Raw genomic sequence first — 18691 nt, 5'->3', positions numbered from 1 at the left:
TGTGGTCAAGCAGTGTTTATAAGAGGACATCACTGTGAGGTGCAGGTTCGTCCCCTGGAGTTAATTAATGGCGGCAGTTTTAGGGTGACCAGACGTCCTGGTTGTTGTCCCAGTTTCAAGTTGGGTGTCCCGAGTCCCGGCTAGTCTAGCCTGTCTTTTTTTGGTGGGAGGAGATAAAAATCCTTCAATGTATCATGTCCGGCGAGACAGACAATCTTGTGAGTGCGTGCATATGCGTGTGCGCGTGCACGAACGTGCGGTACACGTTTTAGGGTCCCGGTTTGGGATTTTAAAAATCTGGTCACCCTAGGCAGTTTGCATAAATACACCTCAGGATACGCCATTTTGAACACATTTCCAGGACACTACAAGTCCACACCTTTCCAGCTCAACACCATCAACCTAAACTGAACTGATCGACCAAGACGGTGTCCGCCGCTTACGAGAGCTGACATCCATATGGTGGAGGCTTTGTTGGAGGGACCTGCTAACTGCTAGCCTGCTATCTCGGTAAACTAGCCCACCTCTCAGCTATTTTTTCTAGTCTTGGAAATCAGTCCTTCTTTCTGTTTCTTCCCTTGTTCATCTTTTCTACACACTCCAGGCTAGTACTAGTATTACGTGATTAACCCTTAAACCCTAGACCTGACTAGTCCATAACAGTATGTATAAATTTGTTTTTATACACCCATGGAATTTTTTAGCCCTTAAGTTTGTCTCGGAGACCAGTGTAGAACCTGGGTAACCACTGAATGTAGACACCAGTTGGCTAACACTGATGTCTTTGCAAGCCTGGGTGATTGCTTGTTCCAAGAGGTAGACAATAGATGCTAGGGGGAAGGAATTACTCAGGCATTGCTTCTGACTGTCATACAATCTTGAGAGCTAAAAAAAATTCCATGGGTGTGTGAGAAAAAATTTGTATGTACAAGCAATTGATGAATGAGGCCCAGTGCTTGTGATTCCACCAGATAAGCGTGTTTGAGAAGCGTTCCAGAAACAGCTCTGCTTCACTAAAAATACACTCCTAGTCTATTTTTGACAGAAGCCATGTAAAGTTGCACAGAGCAGATCGAGCTGGGCAGGAAGACACAGGGACGGCAAAGAGCATCCGGTCAATTTTCAAAATAAAACACCCTGTGTATACTCCCAATCGTATATCACATCACTTCATCAACTACAACTACTACTACTACTTTTGGCTGCTCCCGTTAATGGCCACCACAGCAGATAATCCGTTTCCATCTCTTCCTGTCTTCTGTATCTTCCTCTGTCACACTAGCCACCTGCATGTCCTCCTTCACCACAGCCATAAGCCTCGTCTTTGGCCTTCCTCTTTTCCTCTCCCCTGGCAGCTCCATATTCAGCATCCTTCTCCTAATATACCCAGCATTTCTCTTCTACACATGTCTGAACCATCTCAATGTTGCCTCTCTTGCTTTGTCTCCAAACTGTTCAACCTGAGCTGTCCCTCTAATATACTCATTCCTTATCCTGTCCTTCTTTGTCACTGCCAATGAAAATCTTAGCATCTTCAACTCTGCCACCTCCAGCTCCGCATCCCGTCTTTTCATTAGTGCCACTGTCTACAAACCATATAATATAGTACATAGCTGGTCTCACAACCATCTTGTAAACCTTCCCTTTAACTCTTGCTGGTACCCTTCTGTCACAAATCACTCATGACACTCTTCTCCACCCACTCCACCCTGCCTGCACTCTCTTCTTCACCTCTCTTCTGCACTCCCTGTTACTTTGAACAGTTGACCCCTAGTATTTAAACTCATACACCTTCGTCACCTCTACTTCTTGCATCCTGGTAACCCGGGCCTCGACCGATCCAGTATTGAAATCTGATTTATGAGCCGCATATTTGATTTGGCAAAGATTTTACACCAGATGCCCTTCCTGACGTAACCCTCCCCATTTATCCAGGCTTGGGACCGGCACCAAGAATGCACTGGCTTGTGCATCCTCAGTGGCTGGGTTTATCACTACATCAACATTACGTCATAACCTGTGACACCAGGCTAGAAGTCGGAAATAACAACAGTATACACAAAACAGACAACAACAAAAAAAAAGAAACCATTTCAGGAATCAGGAACAATTTATTGTCATTTCTTACATGTACTTGCATACACAAAGAAGTGAAATTTCGTTTTTCCCAGCCCACAGCAGTGCAACACAAAAAATACACATCCAAAATTTCCCAAAAACGACACCGCCAAAAACATACAAAAACAGAGAGAACAAAGCAAAAAAACACACAGTTAACAACACAGTCCACTCAGTGCAACGCAGTTTAAAAAAATCCTCTGTCCAGAGAACAAACTCCAGCCAGGATGACTGTCGGAACTGCTGGTCGGTGGAATCAAGGCGTTAGATGACTGAGTGAACAAGTTACATGACTGGGTCACTGTCTCAGGTGACCAATGGCGTCACTTAAGTTTCATGATTGGTTGGCTGACCAAAGACGTCACTGTTAAACACGGAACTATTGTATTGAACATAGCTTAACCATGCCATGTGATATGCTACTTCAGTACACTTTAACAACAAATATTACTGGGACCACTACAGAAAATTGCAGGTGAACATTTAATATCCAGGAATTCACACTACCATTGACTATCCCTTTAACACATTGTTGACAATTTCGAACATTGACCATACCAGGTTTTGACCTAGTCTTTCTTTATTTTAGGAGATTGTGATGGTGTGAACAAAATGAGGTCTCCAGAGAAACATGCGATTTGTAGACCCCCAGTCAGACCTCCAGATCCCCCTTCCAGACCTCCGGCAGTCCACAAGGGTCCAGGTGCAACAAGCAGTGACAACAGCCCTGCCTCGTAGTAAGTCTACTTAAGTGAATTTGAAAGGCCACACAAAACTACAAAATAAGGACACTGCCCTTATTTTGTAGTAGCTTTGAGTTGTGGACCTGAAATTCATGATGTTCACAGATTCTGGAAAATTTAGCATTTGAAGCGTTTGAACAATCATCCTATATGATCATGATTAAGACTTTAAGAAAAATGATTTCATTGTATGTGCCTGTCTTAAAACTTGTTGACAAAATCATCTCTACCTAAACTATTATAAATTTGCTCATGGACTCCTTTAGAATTATTCAGACATTTCAAAAATGCTTGTAAGATTTTACCATACAAATAATCTAATTACTGTTTTCATGGACAGACTTTCTGATGGCTCCAAATACAAATTTGTAGGCTTTATTCTTGGACTCATGATGTTTTCAATTAATGAGACCATCTACAGCATGTCCTTAACACACACACTTGCATTTAAAAAGGTATCTCACATAAGCTTGAAAAATGCACAATTCAGAGCATGCCATTTTTTCCCCACTTTCTCAAGTAGTAGTCAAACATGTCAAGGTCTACATAAGAATGACATGCTGTCAAGCTGTTGTATGCAGAACTTTCTGTAGAAAATAACGTCAATACAATAAACATCCACAAAGCAATTGGTAAAACGAAAGTGGAACCATGAAGGGTGGTTTCAGATTGATTTAAGATTTTAAAATCTTTAACATGCTGAGCTTACTGAACTTTTCCTTTTTTCGTGTAGTGTTGCCTCCAAAACGAAGTTTTTTGAGAATGCTTCAAAAAAAGTTGGCAGGTAAGTCAGCAGCCATTTCATTTGTCTGTACACTAGCTTATCTTATGACTAAACCATTAAAATTAATCAGAGATGCATGTTTGTCGCTGAGCAAATTTTGATTGCACTTGGTTTTGTCTGGTTTTATTTACTGTCATCTTTAAAGCAAATAAAACATGGAAGCAATATCGAATGGAGGGGTACATCGTATAGTCCTGTTGATGGTGCATCTGATGACTTCTGGGAAGTTTTTGTACCTTTTTGGCCTCTCACAGAATAATAAAACAATGTTGAAATGGCAGTCTCCATTGAATAAAAATTGAGGGAAAAAAAAGTTACTTGTTGAGATTTGGGATTTTTTTCCCCCCCAAGACTTATGGCATTTTTAGTGTTGATTTCTGTTGAAAATAACTATTTGCTTTAGTAGTGTGCTTTAGCAACCAAATGTAATCTATGACATATCAAGAGTGGAGGTCAGCTGAGTTTTTATTTTGCAATGATCAAAAAACCCTTAGTCCTTGTTTTATTTTGCTGTGCTTATATTAGCCTTCATAGGCCAGTCATCAATTGGACGAAGGCCAATTGATCTACCCACCTATCTCTACTATGTATGTGTAGATGTGTATACATTTAACAATCGATAAAAAGTGGGCCAGTCACAGTAGTATCACAGTCCCCTTTCCATTATTGTGCTGATTACGACTTAAGGAGTTGAGTGCATTGTTTGTGTTTTTCCATTTGCATTGAGCTGAAATCAGGAATAGAAAATTCCCGAGAAAACTTATGATGATGACACCAATGACAACAAATGCAAGGGTGTTCATATATGTAATGCACATATGACACTGGCATTAATCAACACCAACATCTCATCCACTGACCACAACACAGACTCAAGACATATTTGCTTTGTTTTGTGATAAATACAAATGCTTGCTCATTGCAATTTCAGTTATGCACTGTAGATCAGTGTAGGATGTAATAATGGCACCATAGGATAGCAACACTACCAGATGTGGTGTCACTAACTATGACATGAATGTAAAACCAATCATTGAATACCGACACCATTAAGCCCTCTGACCTGCTTGATCTGGCCGCATTGAGCACAGTTATCAAACAGTGCTGAAATTCCAGAAACGAGTGCAGTTTGGAACCATTCCATACCAAACTGTGTGCTAATGGGAATGTCATCAGAATGGTTACTCTCCATGCTCTTTTGGTCTTACCGTGGACAAGCACTATATGTTATGTACTGCGTCTTTCTGCCTTCCATCATGTGAGGGGTTCTGTGATATGGTTTCCTTGAAACAACTACCTTGGACTAATGGACCCATGGTTGTCTATAATTGGGCTGCGTTGTCTCTCAACCACATTATTTCCTCCGATCGTGTTTCAAATGTTTGATTTTTTTTGGGGGGGGGGGGTCAATGCAACAATTTTTCTTTGATGCCTGATTTGTCTGCATGCTATGCCATAGCATACGACGCTGCCATGTTGTCTGTGTCAGTGTTATAACAGTCCACATCCATGCAGTAGTATAAATCAAATGCCGTACCGTAGGTATATGGTGTCACCTGAACATGGAATCACTAATCTCTTAGTGCAGTACAAGTGCATTTCCCTGGCCCAAATACAATTAACCCTTCACTTGCTGGAATGATAGCAGATGCACCATGTCAAACATTTTTAATTCTTTCAAAAAATGTGAACAAAATGTCTAGATTAAGCATATACGATTTCAGACTTTTATTGAAATGAACAGAAATTTTCAAAGCTTTCTTGATTTTACCTGCGTAAGGACACATATAGCCTGCACCCTGCTAATTGCTGCATGCAGCTATATTAATATCTTTGAAGTCATTGCATAAACAGACCAAGTGCCTAATGATAACTACTTCCTAGTTTGACGATGTTGCCAGACCCACAGTGCTAGGTATTCAAACATAAACCTTATTCTTGCTCGACCAGAAAAAGTAAGATGTGCTTCTCTAAGGGGCTAAGATACAACAGAGTAGGCCACCATACTCATCTGGCCCATTGTTTTAAAACGACTCATTTTTATTTTTTTTTCCTGATTTAGTACACCAGTTACCCCATCAGCATCAGCTATGATGAATGTAAAAAAGGAGGTGAGGAGTTTTTTTTTCCAGCAGTCATATACATATAATGGACTTATTGCACTTTGTGTATGCGATATAAAAATAACATTTTGTTCCACAACTGACACTAATAGTGTGTTTTGTGTTTTTATTCAGAATTCGAGTTGAGGACACTCCATGAGGTTCCAGGACCAGTGTATTACCTTGAGGCCTGTTTTGGGACCAAGCCAAACAGCCAGTAAAAACTAGATGGAGTCACCATTAATGAACTCAGTACACCTGTTCTCAGTGAATATTGATCATCTCAGAGACCCATTTGCTTCTTTTGGACTTTTTTTTTCTCCAATTAAACAAGTAGGAAGTGTTCATTGTCAAGCAAACACTTTTGCTCTTGGGTAAGCTTTCAAGATAGTTTTTAATCATTTCCATAATTGGCACTTGGATGTTGCAACAGAATCTATATTTACGTAGATGCTCAGTGATTTTACTTTGTTGATGAAATAGACAGTGAATTACCCTGAGCCGTTCATATTGCTCTGTGGGAACTAACTACTGCATGAATCTGAACTGTTTATGAAGCTTGTTTTGATCTTCTATTTACTTCACAGTCATGTCACCCCAGAGAGTGTTCCACATCCTTGTCTTTTTTATGTGCGTTTGTTGAATGTACACCCACAGTTACACGCTACTTGACATGTGTTTTTACCAAATTAGATGCTCTAAAGTAAACTATTTGATGAGCTCTGATTAACATAATCATTTTAGTCACAGCTAACTCAAATGTGGAAAGAGTTAATGCAATTGGTTAACAGGTTTGTTTCTAGATGCCACCAGACCATAAAATGGGCTGGAAACAAAAATGTTGGGTGTTGTCTCAGCGAACTTGGTTATTAGAACCAAACTGGTTTAGAAGAAGCGAGGTCGAGCCCCGGGGTAGTCCAACCTCAAGGGTCGTCCCAGGTCGTCCTCTGTGTGGAGTTTGCATGTTCTCCCTGTGTCTGCGTGGGTTTCCTCCGGGTGCTCCAGTTTCCTCCCACAGTCCAAAGACATGTAGGTCAGGTTAATCGGCAGTACTAAATTGTCCCTAGGTGTGAATGTGTGTGTGTGTGTGTGTGTGTGTGTGGGCGTGGGCCCTGTGATGGCCTGGCAGCCTGTCCAGGGTGTCTCCCCACCTGCCGCCTAATGACTGCTGGGGTAGGCTCCAGCATCCCCGTGACCCTGAAAGCAGGATAAGCGGGTTGGATAATGGATGGATGGTTTAGTAGAATTTGGCAAAATTATTTGTAAAAAATGATAATCATAATGCCGATACAGTACTAGTCAAAAGTTTGGACACACCTGCTCAAAGTAGGGTTTTTCTTTATTTTTGCTAAATTTCATGTAAGTACTAAATGAAACAACTTGTTGAGATGGGGGGCATTTCAAAATGTATATATTTTTTAAAATTTAAGATGGTTTTGGAAAGAAATTCAGAAATAGGCAATGACTTCAAGATTTTGAAAAACATATTCAATCAGGTGTGTCCAAACTTTTGACTGGTGTGTGTGTGTGTGTGTGTGTGTGTGTGTGTGTGTGTGTGTGTGTGTGTGTGTATATATATATATGATTTTTATATAAAAAATTAAGCTCAGATATCACTGTGAAAAACAAAACAATCTGCACATCAGTTAGTCTTGGACTAAAGAACATGCTTGTGGAGATGTCATGTTCAACACGTACTGAAGGCAGGAAATGGATTTTCCAGCAGTATATGCTTCAAAATGCTTAAGTGTTTCTGCAATCATGTGACATGAGAATATGACAGAAGAAACTTTATAGGTCACACTGATGCTCAACATATTTCAGTCTTTGAAGAAAGTGAAAACATCTGATATTGCTGATCTTATAAGAAAAATCAGGCCCTACAAAGCTTTTTCATAAAACTGAACAAGATTTGAAAAAAAAAAGAAAAAAGATTCACATCTCATTCCTCTCTCTCTGATTTGGCGCCCCATTAGACAAGGGTGGCAGGAAGCTTCTCATTAATATACCCGCACCAGCCGGGGAATCAGAAAAGCTCCCTCTGCTCTCGACTGTCAATTTTAAATGTTGATAACTGCTTGAGCATTTTGTTCTTCATCGCCGCTGACAAGAGAGCGGTCAGCGAATAAGACGTTCTGTGGAAGTGTAATTCAGCATTCGTGTAGACCTGGTACAGATCCAATCTTGCTTCAGGAAGTTGTCACATCCAGACTAGACTGAAACGAACATTAACGGTGAAAGTGTGTTTGACCAAGTCTGAAATAAAAGGGTATTCTTCTCGATCTTTTATACTTAAACTGTTTTAGAGTAACATGCCTTGGACATCGCCCCATAGTTTGTGATTTAAAATTTTTCTTATGCAATTCTTCAATGTATGTGTTAAAATGGGATGATTTAAAAAAAAGTCTTGTTTTTTTTACATACCTCTTTCATTCTCTATCTTGAAAGGTGTAACGCTAATGACTAATGTAACGTGGTAGGTCAACTTGTACAGTAACCCCCCCCCCCATGTTAGTAAGTTTACCTGAGTTGTTTGCACGTGCCTATAATGAAGATTTCTATGGATTCAGTTGCAAGTCACATCTGAAACCTTTTTCTGTTACAGTGAGTGGTGTAGTAAAAACTCCGATGCTTTGTTTTTCAAGTTGCCATGTTTTTTTTCTTTTTTAAATGTTTCTTCTGTTTGTTTTATCGTAACATGTTTGGGATGACTGAACTTGAATAATTTTATCGTTTTGTTGAATGTCTTCAAAGAGGAAAATAAAATGTAATGATGGTCTCGGCATGACAACAGAACTTTTGTAGCATATTTCAATCATGTTTTGAGCCTGTCTTCTCTAACTTGACGCTCAAGAAGATGTGAATAAGTGTAGGTGGGAGTGCAATGTTTCTCCCTACATCAAGCTTTGCCTCCCTGCACAATCTCAACCATCTGATATTGAACCAAGAGTTTCAGGGCCTTGTAAACATGGCATGCCAGCTGTAACGGCACAAGCCTGAGCCCTTTGAGAAAGTAGTTGAGTCTTTAAGGGCCGAGGCTGTGGAAAGTGAATGAGACATGTGATGGTGGAGTATCACATTGTGAATTATGTTTTTTTTTTTGCCCCCCCCCCTTTTCCGAAGTAGTACCGGCTGCAGCCTGCTTGAAGGCGGAGTTGGCCATCCAGCCTGACCAGCCCTGCCCACATTCATTACGTCACCTTGCTTTGTTCCCCAGCCCACATCAATTACTTACCATGCTTTTGATTTGGCATTTTACCACACGTAGCAGTATATATGTTACTACCACATTCTGCATGATTCTATATTGGCCAGAACACGTAAATGTAATTATTACACTCACGTTACCGTGCTTTGTACTCACCGTGCCTTTGATTTGGCATTTTACCCCACAGGTCCAGCCCCGAGGGTTATACAAGCATACACACACACACACACACACGTATTGTTTACTGGTAGTACTGCGTACATGTACACAGCACTTCCACTCAGCCCTTGAGAAAGCAAACCATAAGGAATACCAGGACAAATGTGGGAAACACACCATATGAACGGTTTAAGACAAGTATTTTATTAAACATGGAGTGTGGATATCAGTGGAATCGTGTAAGGTGTGATTTGGGAATGATGTGTATGTTGTAATTCAATTCAATTTATTGTCATTAAAAACAATGCGCAGGCACATGTTAAAAATGAAATGAGGGCTGTGGCTTCGCCAAACAGTGCAAGACAGACACAGACAAACAGCAAACACAATATAAGATATACACACATGAAGACCAAAAGCTAAAAATAAGTTAAAAGAGAGCTGGAGTACAAAATATTTAAAAATATCTACGTTGTAAGGTGCATTGTAAGGTGCATTGTGTATGTTGTAAGGCCCATTTATTCTGTGAATGCTGCACATAGCTGGCAGAAGTGACTGCAGAAGCCAGCATGTGAGTTCACAGAGTAGACCCCCCAGAGCTCCCCTCGTTTCGCTTTTCCTGCATAGCCTGTGGGTAAATAAACAGTCCCTGTTAGGATCCCCCCTTTATTTTCTAGGATTACCACATTGAAAAAAATCTTGTCATGGCAGTGTTCTATCCATAGAGATACTTACTTAGGCAGGGGCCAGTGGTGTGAAGGCAGGGGCTGACGGTGTGGTGAAGGCAGTGGTCGATGGTGTGGTGAAGGCAAGGGCTGTGTTTATGACGGGCTGCTCTTGTGGCAATGCCAGGGGCTGCTGCTGCTTCGGTTCCTAACACTGTCTGCCCATTGGAGTTCAGCTGGATTTGCAGTCCACTCCCCAATGTTTTCTTCATGTCAATCGTTTTTGCATTGTAACCATTGTAATAATGGTGCAAAATGTTCCTCATTAAAAATATATGGGACGAGGGCGTCGTCATATTTAAGAAGTGGTTGTTCTTCCTCATTCCACTGAAGAGCTGTTCGGCACACTGGCAATTGGCCCAGCCACATAACTCAGGAACAAGGTCTATCTTGCACAACAGATCCTTTTTGTCTTTGGTGTTTGCCTTATGAAAGCGGCCATAAAGAGCATAATGCTCTGATGACCCTGTCACAGGGTGACCATCTTCATCAGGCACTGGCTTCTTTTGTAGTTAGCCAAGGCAAGTAGACTTTCACTTGCCCTGCAGAGGCCAATCTGATGTTCTCATCTGTAGGATCCAGTAGTCTCTCCTCATGAGGGCTCAAGGGCAGGGACTGTGGCTCTTATGTTTGTATGTGTTGCCAGTCCCCTTGCAAAATCATACAAGGTCACATGGGGGAAATGCTTCATTAATAGCAGCAGATCAGCAGTCTCTTGGGCTCTCAGCCCTTAGGTTAAATTTAACTCCATAAACAACAGCACATGGGCATGTGACCACAGCCCATACCCCTGGTGAAAGAAATTTATTATTGTAACTGTTATGAGTAAGTATTTAAAGTAAAAAGTAGTCATTCTAAAAGTTATTACTGATGTGCCTCCACTCACCAGAAACCCCCAAGACCTTTTCAAACACTTTGTCATATGCTGACCGGCTCTGCATTTCTTGGCAGAGCCTCATAATTAGGTCCATCCCGGAGCCCACAGAGTATAAACCACACTCCCTGCATAGACTACGCACAGCTTCCATCTATGATGTTCAATAGCAAACATTACAGCCCTGATGGATTCAATCATGAGAAAAACCCATACAAATAACACCACAGTGTGCAAATAGCTTAGGTTTCAGAATCTCATCAGCGAGCCGGTCCTCTGTAATAGAGAAGTCAGATGCTTCAATTGGGTTCACTCACTGGTATATGGACTTTGCAGTGTTCTGTGTTTAAGACCACTTTGGAGCCTCCTGTGTGGGGACCAATCCATGGTGCCCAGTTATGGTAACTGGGCCATACCACAAATGGGTTCTGCCCGTTACTTGCAGGAACATTTCAGAAATAGTACGCAATAAGTTACTCCCATTGCAGCACATACAGTAATATCATGAATGTCACTCCATCAAATTCTGGATGTAGACAAATTCTGGTTCTGGATGTAGTCCACACTTACTTGGCACCAATCCATGACTGACCATTTCTCATGACACAGACTCCCAGAACTCTTCAATATTAACATTTCCCTCATAATCTTGGGTGGTTGCTCAATGCTACTGATTAGACAAGAAACAAATGCAAATGTTGCAGTATTATGATGATGTTATCTCAGTGGGCACATCAGATATCCATTTATGCTTCTTTCAAGTCTGGTAGAACTACAGTCCACAGAAGGCACTATGCTAGTGTAATGAGTTATTTTATAGGCAAGCACAGTGTCAATATAGATCATGTAAAATCTGGTTACAATCAAACCTGTGATACCAAATAACTGATAGTGACACATTGTGATATTTTATAAAAATAAAAAGCTCAGGTTAATTATTTGTTTATCTATTTGCTTACCAGGCATACTGAAGACGTCCTTCTTATGGAGATCTATAACAACCATGACATGATGTTAACCACATGTCACACATGAAAATGTGTATGAATGATCGGTCATTGCTTCATAATGACGGTATGCATACAACATGTTTTGCTTAGATGGGAATCTTTTGCCACACGTCTTCTCCAACACCTCTACAACTCTTCCGACAGCCTGGTGAGTTTATAAAAAGTCATGTCAGACTTGTTACAGATTAGAGTCTTTTTACAAGTTTGTTCTGATTATTGCAAATAAGTAAAACTTTGTGGAATTGTTCAAACCTGGAATGTGTTTCGCAGGAAAACACAAAGGTGCAAAGATACAAGAGTGTGATCATTGAAGTTGTGCATTCCGTCCCTCCACTCCTGGTAGTGGAAGATCATGCCACACCTATGGCAGTACTTGTAATATGTTGATACTCCAAATAAATACAATTACAAGACATGTTGATGTGCAAGATGTGTCAACAGCTGCCAATTGCAATGATCCATGTTTACAGTAAGCAAAGGAAATCATGTAACTCATACATTGTGTTACTTACATCTGGTTAAAAACACAAATTCTTCTAGTGTTTGTATGACTGCAGAAATACAAGGATGCAAGGGGTTTTGAATGGCATGCACTGCAAATGGCTTGGTAAAAAAAAAACAACATAGTGTACCTTCTATTATGTCAGTCACAGTCACAATTTTTGCTGTTGCGGTGATGAGCTGTGGTTCACTCAGTGCTGTCTGGACTGTGCATTCAGTGCAGATTGTCTCATGAGGAAATAAGTGCCTCAGAAAGTCACACCTTGAATTGACTACATTGGGTGGAAGATCTGCAGGAATTTTCTTCCTGAAGATGTAGTGCACCATCCGTGACAGAATCGGGTTATCCGGTGAGTATTGCACCCCTTCTTTGTGTAGCTGTTCCTCCACATTCTCCTCTGCAACATTTAGTAAGGATTTTGCGATACTATCTTCCATACAGTTAACATTTACAAAAAGTTCTGGGGCCATCTGAAATAAATGCAATTTTCCTATGTTTTTGTGGTTGCAGGACTGTCTTGCTTTCACACATGGGCAGCAGCATTCAATCATTTTACTGTCATATGTAAAGGCCCTTCTACCTAGCCTACTATAATATGAAATGTCTGGCTCATACACAGAAATGATTTTTTTTGGTGGGAAGTCCACCAGTCTTCAACAGACATGACAGAAGCACTCCTTATTTCTAGCTTCTGCTCGCCGTTGTAGATTTTTTTTTCTCTTCACTAAATCACTTTTCACCGACCATTTTTGTCAAATCATCCTCTTAAAGCGTAGGGGTGTCAGGTCTGGCAGGTGGGCAATAGGTGAGGGACGGCGGGAGCATTAGGACCAGCCAGAAAAGGCGAAATGGAAGCAGCAGGTGTGTGGGCAGGAGCAATCTCTTTGCATGACTTCAGGTGAGAGATGAAACGATTTCTCCTGATGACAGTTTTCTGGCAATTTGTGCAGTGAAAATGCGATGTATCTCTGCACTTACGACTGCATTTGCATATGGAATAACCTGTGAGACAAGATATTCACAATCAGAGCTACTGACAACCGCACACAACCCAGAAACAGAAGCGCATGCTTGATGAGGAGGGGAAAGGGGAGAGAATACAAGTTTTAGCTCAATAATAGCGTAACGTGCATGGATAAGTAGACGTGTTGGTCCTTGACTAACGGGTCGGACCCTTTAGTCGACTGGTTAACGTTGTCGCTTGCGGAGTGAGACATACGGGTTCGCGTCCCTGCTGTGGCGGTTCTCAGACTGCCCCCCCGAATTTGCTACATTGGTGTCAGAAGTGGGATGGGGAGACCGTGAGGTCATTGGAAGCGCGTGCGCCCAGAGGCGTGAGGGAGGTGATACGCTGAAGCCCGAAGGAGGGGAGGTAGTGTAACGTGCATGGATAAGTAGGAACTTTGGTCCTTAACTAACGCATCGGACCCTTTAGTCGACTGGTTAACGTGGTCGCTTGCGGTATGGGAGACACGGGTTCGCGTCCCGGCTGTGGCGACATTCTCCCAGACTGCCCCCCGATTTCGCTATCGGAAACCGCCGCAGCCGGGACTCATATCCGGGTCTCCCACAGCACGGGCGACAACGCTAACCAGTCGACTAAAGAGCACAGCCCGTTAGCCAAGGGCTACCGAGTCTATTTATCCGTGTACGTTACACCACCCCCCTTCAGAAAACGTTTCCTGGTTAAAGTTGTCGCCCGCATGCGGTGCGGAATACACGAGGGGATGTCTGGTTCCTCCTCAATGAAGTGGGTGGCATGCTGTTTACACAACCATATCAGAAGAAAGATTGCAGCAGCCGTTTAAACATGAAATAGTAGGGTAAATACAGGTGTTGGCAATGATGCTAATTATGGTTCTGTTCCAATCAGATCGCACAGAGTCAGGGTGTTAATACTATATGTGCATGCTGGCTCACTGGAAAACCTAATTTATACCCGTCACACGTCGCTAGGGCTGGGCGATATGGACCAAAAATTATATCTCGGTATTTTTAGGCTGAATGGCGATACACCATATATATATCGGTGTTTTCCACGAAGTGGGCTAACTGTTCAGTTGTAATGTAACAGAGTCATGTATTTTTAGGTATTATAATTACACAAAATCTGTGTATTACTAATGTGTATTACATGTGCTGCTGAGCTGTCGTTAACCCGACATGCTATGCCTCCAGTGTCAATGTGCGGAACGTTTGTTCAGCTCCCGTTCCCCCACGGTCACTTCCGTGGGTCCCCCTCTACAAATAATGCCGCCCGCCTTAATCGCGGGCTTTTTGTGTTATACATGCGAGAGACGAGAGACGAGTGTCACTTGCCCCCCCCCGTAAATTCTTTGTAGCTTAAAACTTACTGTTTAGCATGCTGACATATTCCTATGTCATTTAATTTGTGTAGGGGCTGAAGAGCACATGTTACTATTAACCGGAGGAGTTTGATTCTTTTTATTTTAACCTTGTCAGGTATGTTTTATATATTTGACTGCAACATTATGGGCTTTTTGTGTTATACATGCGAGAGGGGCTGAAGAGCACATGCTACTATTGACCGGAGGATTTTGATTCTTTTTATTTTAACCTTGTCAGAATAAACGGAGATTGCCTCCAAAGATATCCTGGTCTGGGCAACGCGAGACACCACCGGTTTCAGTAAGTCAAAGCCACATGTGGGATGTCACAAGCACTTTTATTAAAACAGATCAGAATAAAATGCAAAGACAGGGTTTCCTTCCCTGCTTTAAAATATACAGCTGCACAGTATATCAACATGTAAATGAAAAAGTATCTAAAACCATGACGATCAATTCATTTTGACCATAGCGGGTCAAAATGGCCGCTCGTAATTTTCGCGTGATCGTGCACGGGCTGGTGCACGTCATGTCACTATGGCTGTTTTGGTCGCATCATTTCCTTCGCGAAGTTCATTGCTCTGTCCAAGAAAAAACAACAAACAAACAAAAAACTAGCGTTCTCCAGTGCAGAGAAACAGTGATAGTAATGATTTATGATTATTGCCAACATGTCCGGTTACAGACGCTTTTTCAGGTGCACTATTGCCACCGAGGCGTTGCAGTAATTACAGGCATTGGACAGTGGCCATTTTGAATTATTTGAAAAATAGTATTAAAGTAGTACTACTAGTAGTATTATAGTTGTTGAAATGTTAATTTTGGTGTCAGTCGTTTCCTAACAGACATACTAACATATGCAATGCATTAATATCTCAGTTGGGAATTTTATCTTTACAGAATATAGAGTTTAAAAACTGGCCGTCAATTTGACCAACCGTCCATTGTAGGTAGTTTTGACCGCAGGTGGGAATGAAATCTCGGTTAGGTGGGAATGAAATCTCGGTCGTTCTAGTGTTAAGAAACGGGTTGTGTAATGCAATGTCAATATCGATACAAACGGTATTGTCTCATCCTATATCTTGTTTGAAATATATCGATATAACGTAAAAAGTCGATGTACCACCCAGCCCTACACGACGCTGTCGCTAATTTAAAATAACTGATCTAACGTTACATAGAAACAACGCGACGCAATGTGTCTAACCAACCTACATATCCTAACGTTAACAATAAGACAAAAAATTCACTGCAGTAAAACGCATTCGATTGCGAATACGATTTTAATGAGCTTTTAGATTACTGTAGCAAGGCAATGTAACACTCACCAAATAATGTGGGTTTCTTCTTCCAGACTACTTTTTAATCGAGAACCCAAGGCTGGATTACGGACCGGGCAGGCCAGGCGAGTGCCCCGGACCACGAGGGGCCCCGAAAGGTCAGGGGTATTGTGTTCGCATATAGTAGGGATCCCCAGTCATACCCTACAAGGGACGTTTGTTCCAACCCTGCATCGTGATACAGGGTCCAAGCTAGTCTCTATTGATGTGGGGGCCCCAAGCTACAGTCTCTACCGATGCAGGGCCCCAAGCTACAAAGTCTCTATTGAATTGATGCGGGGGCCCCAAGCTACAGTCTCTACTTATGCAGGGCCCTCAGCTACAGTCTCTACTTATGCAGGGCCCCGAGCTACAAAGTCTCTATTGATGCGGGGCCCCAAGCTACAGTTTCTATTGATGCAGAGTCCAAGCTACAAAGTCTCTATTGATGCGGGGCCCCAAGCTACAGTCTCTACTGATGCAGGGCCCCAAGCTACAAAGTCTCTATTGATGCGGGGGCCCCAAGCTACAGTCTCTACTGATGTAGGGCCCCAAGCTACAAAGTCTCTATTGATGCTGTGAGCTGCTATTCTCATCTCTGTTTGTTTTGTGATTCAAAATTGTGTTTTATTTTTTAGTCGCCATCCGAATCCCATGCAGATTGGCATAGCGTCCACTACCATGTTGGGTATTTGCATTAGTTTTACATTTACTAACAATGTTTAGTATTGTTTGGGAAAGATCTTCTTTAGCGTGATTGCCCAAAGGCTCGCTACATTCCTCTTGGTTTGGAGAGAATCCATCTTGCTCCCTGTGTACAACCCCAGCAACCCTCAAGCACATTTTGGTTGGCTGCAAGACCAGCCTCACCCAAGGCAGATACAATGGGCGACATAATCAGGTGCTCAGGTGCTTGGCAGTTGAACTCAAGCACAAGAGGGTGTCCATCAATGCCCAGCCCTTCAACAACCAGGAAGGGTTCCGGCGTTTTCCAGCTTTCGTTCGAGAGGGGGATAAACTGAAGGCCAACCCTTCACTTCCCGACTTAGGCTCACTAAACTCAGCCAGGGATTGGGAAATGCGGGTGGACTTAGGCCAGAAGCTCATCTTCCCGACAGATCGCAAAAACCATCTTGCAACCAGACCTCGTCCTCTGGTCCAATTCTTGCCAGCTTGTTTACATCATCGAACTGACAGTACCGTGGGAGGATGCAGTTGGTGAAGTGTACGAGCGTAAGAAGCTGCGGTACACCAACCTAGCAGCCGAAGCAGAGGACAGAGGCTGGAAGGTGAAGGTGCGCCCTGTGGAGGTGGGTTGTAGGGGCTTTGTTGCCAGCTCCACAGCAAAACTCCTGAGGGAACTAGGAGTCAGGGGGCAGGCCCATAGGAGAGCGATCAAAGAGCTAGCCGACACTGCTGAGAGGACTAGCCACTGGATCTGGATCAAAAGGAGAGACACCGTCTGGGCTGCCAGGGTGAACAGCTAACCACAGGACACACATCCAGGACCGATCAACCTGTGGTGGGCCTGCCTCAGCAGAGGGTGTATTGTGATAAAAGGCCGAAACACCCTGTGATGCTGAGGTACACAACTGATGATGTGTTCTGGTGGTGGCAATGTCATCTTGGCAGCCATCTCCAGTTTATTTCCCACCAAAACTGTTGCAGTGCAAACACTAGGGATTTTAACAACCAGTCCTTTTTTTGAATCTGTGTAGCCTATCTGATGGGGGGGGGGGCAATGGACGGAAAAGGGAAGAGGTCACGTGAATCGTAAAATTATGGATTTGGATTTTGGCTAAATGACAAAAATAAATTCTGTAGCAAACAAAGGCTTATAATATTAACACATTTTGTTCATCAAAATAACCCCCACTAATCAACCCACTTTTTAACAAATTTTGATCCGCACAGGTAATTAATAGAAGTTTGAAGCACGTAATGGCTTCAAAATTAACAGTCGTGATATTAATGGCCATAATTTGTGTTGCAGAACAAAGCGTGAAACTCTCTTAGTCTTATGTTAAACACAGACATCATTTTCTGCATCTGCATAAATCGCTGTCACTATCAATCTATTGTGCGTGGGCGGGGCTGGACAGGGCAAACTCCCGGCTTCCCACAGGCTGCAGCCGTTACTTTCTCGACCAAGCCGGAGGTAACACGGGGATGCGAACTGGCAACCCCCTTGTTGGTAGGCAATGGAATAGACTGCTACGCTACCCGGATGCTGTGACTTGTGGTTTTGGCAAAGCACAAATTGTTGTTTCAAACAAATCGTAAACTAATTTATTTGCCTACAAATTAACTGAATTGCAGTCCACTTTGAAGAAAAAAAAGCCAATCATGATTGTGTGTACTTAGTTGCATCGTGGGCGGCATGGTGGCGCAGTGGTTGGCGTGGTCACCTCACAGCAAGAAGGTTCTGGGTTCGAGCCCCGCAGTAGTCCAACTTTGGGGGTTGTCCCGGGTCGTCCTCTATGTGGAGCTTGCATGTCCTCCCCATGTCTGCGTGGGTTTCCTCTGGGTGCTCCGGTTTCCTCCCACAGTCCAAAGACATATAGGTCAGGTGAATTGGCCATACTAAATTGCCCCTAGGTATGAATGTATGTGTGTGTGTGTGTGTGTGTGTGTGTGTGTGTGTGTGTGTGTGTGTGTGTGTGTGTGTGTGTGTGTGTGTGTGTGTGTGTGTGCCGGCCCTGTGTGATTGCCTAGCCGCCTGTCCAGGGTCTCTCCCCGCCTGCCGCCCAATGACTGCTGGATAAGCTCCAGCATCCCCGCGACCCTGAGAGCAGGATA

At 42.7% G+C, this 18691-nt stretch overlaps 1 protein-coding gene and 1 pseudogene across 1 annotated transcript in view; one reads left to right on the top strand and one right to left on the bottom strand.

The window, feature by feature from the left end:
* The window catches only part of LOC130117247 (oligophrenin-1-like), a 38763-nt gene extending 31529 nt beyond the window's left edge, over positions 1-7234 (top strand). Inside the window, exons 21-24 of the mRNA XM_056285450.1 lie at positions 2708-2855; positions 3595-3645; positions 5708-5756; positions 5883-7234. Of these exons, the coding sequence (XP_056141425.1) occupies positions 2708-2855; positions 3595-3645; positions 5708-5756; positions 5883-5894 (260 nt within the window). The 3' untranslated portion in view covers positions 5895-7234. The remainder of the gene's footprint in view (positions 1-2707; positions 2856-3594; positions 3646-5707; positions 5757-5882) is intronic.
* Positions 7235-9678: 2444 nt separating this feature from the next.
* On the bottom strand, positions 9679-12551 carry LOC130116332 (uncharacterized; annotated as a pseudogene).
* Positions 12552-18691: the final 6140 nt, after the last annotated feature.

This window comes from Lampris incognitus, chromosome 8 (assembly GCF_029633865.1).
Source record: "Lampris incognitus isolate fLamInc1 chromosome 8, fLamInc1.hap2, whole genome shotgun sequence".
Classification (NCBI taxonomy): Eukaryota; Metazoa; Chordata; class Actinopteri; order Lampriformes; family Lampridae; genus Lampris; species Lampris incognitus.
The sequence above is the reverse complement of the archived record's forward strand: the minus strand, read 5'-3'. Positions and strand labels throughout refer to the sequence as shown.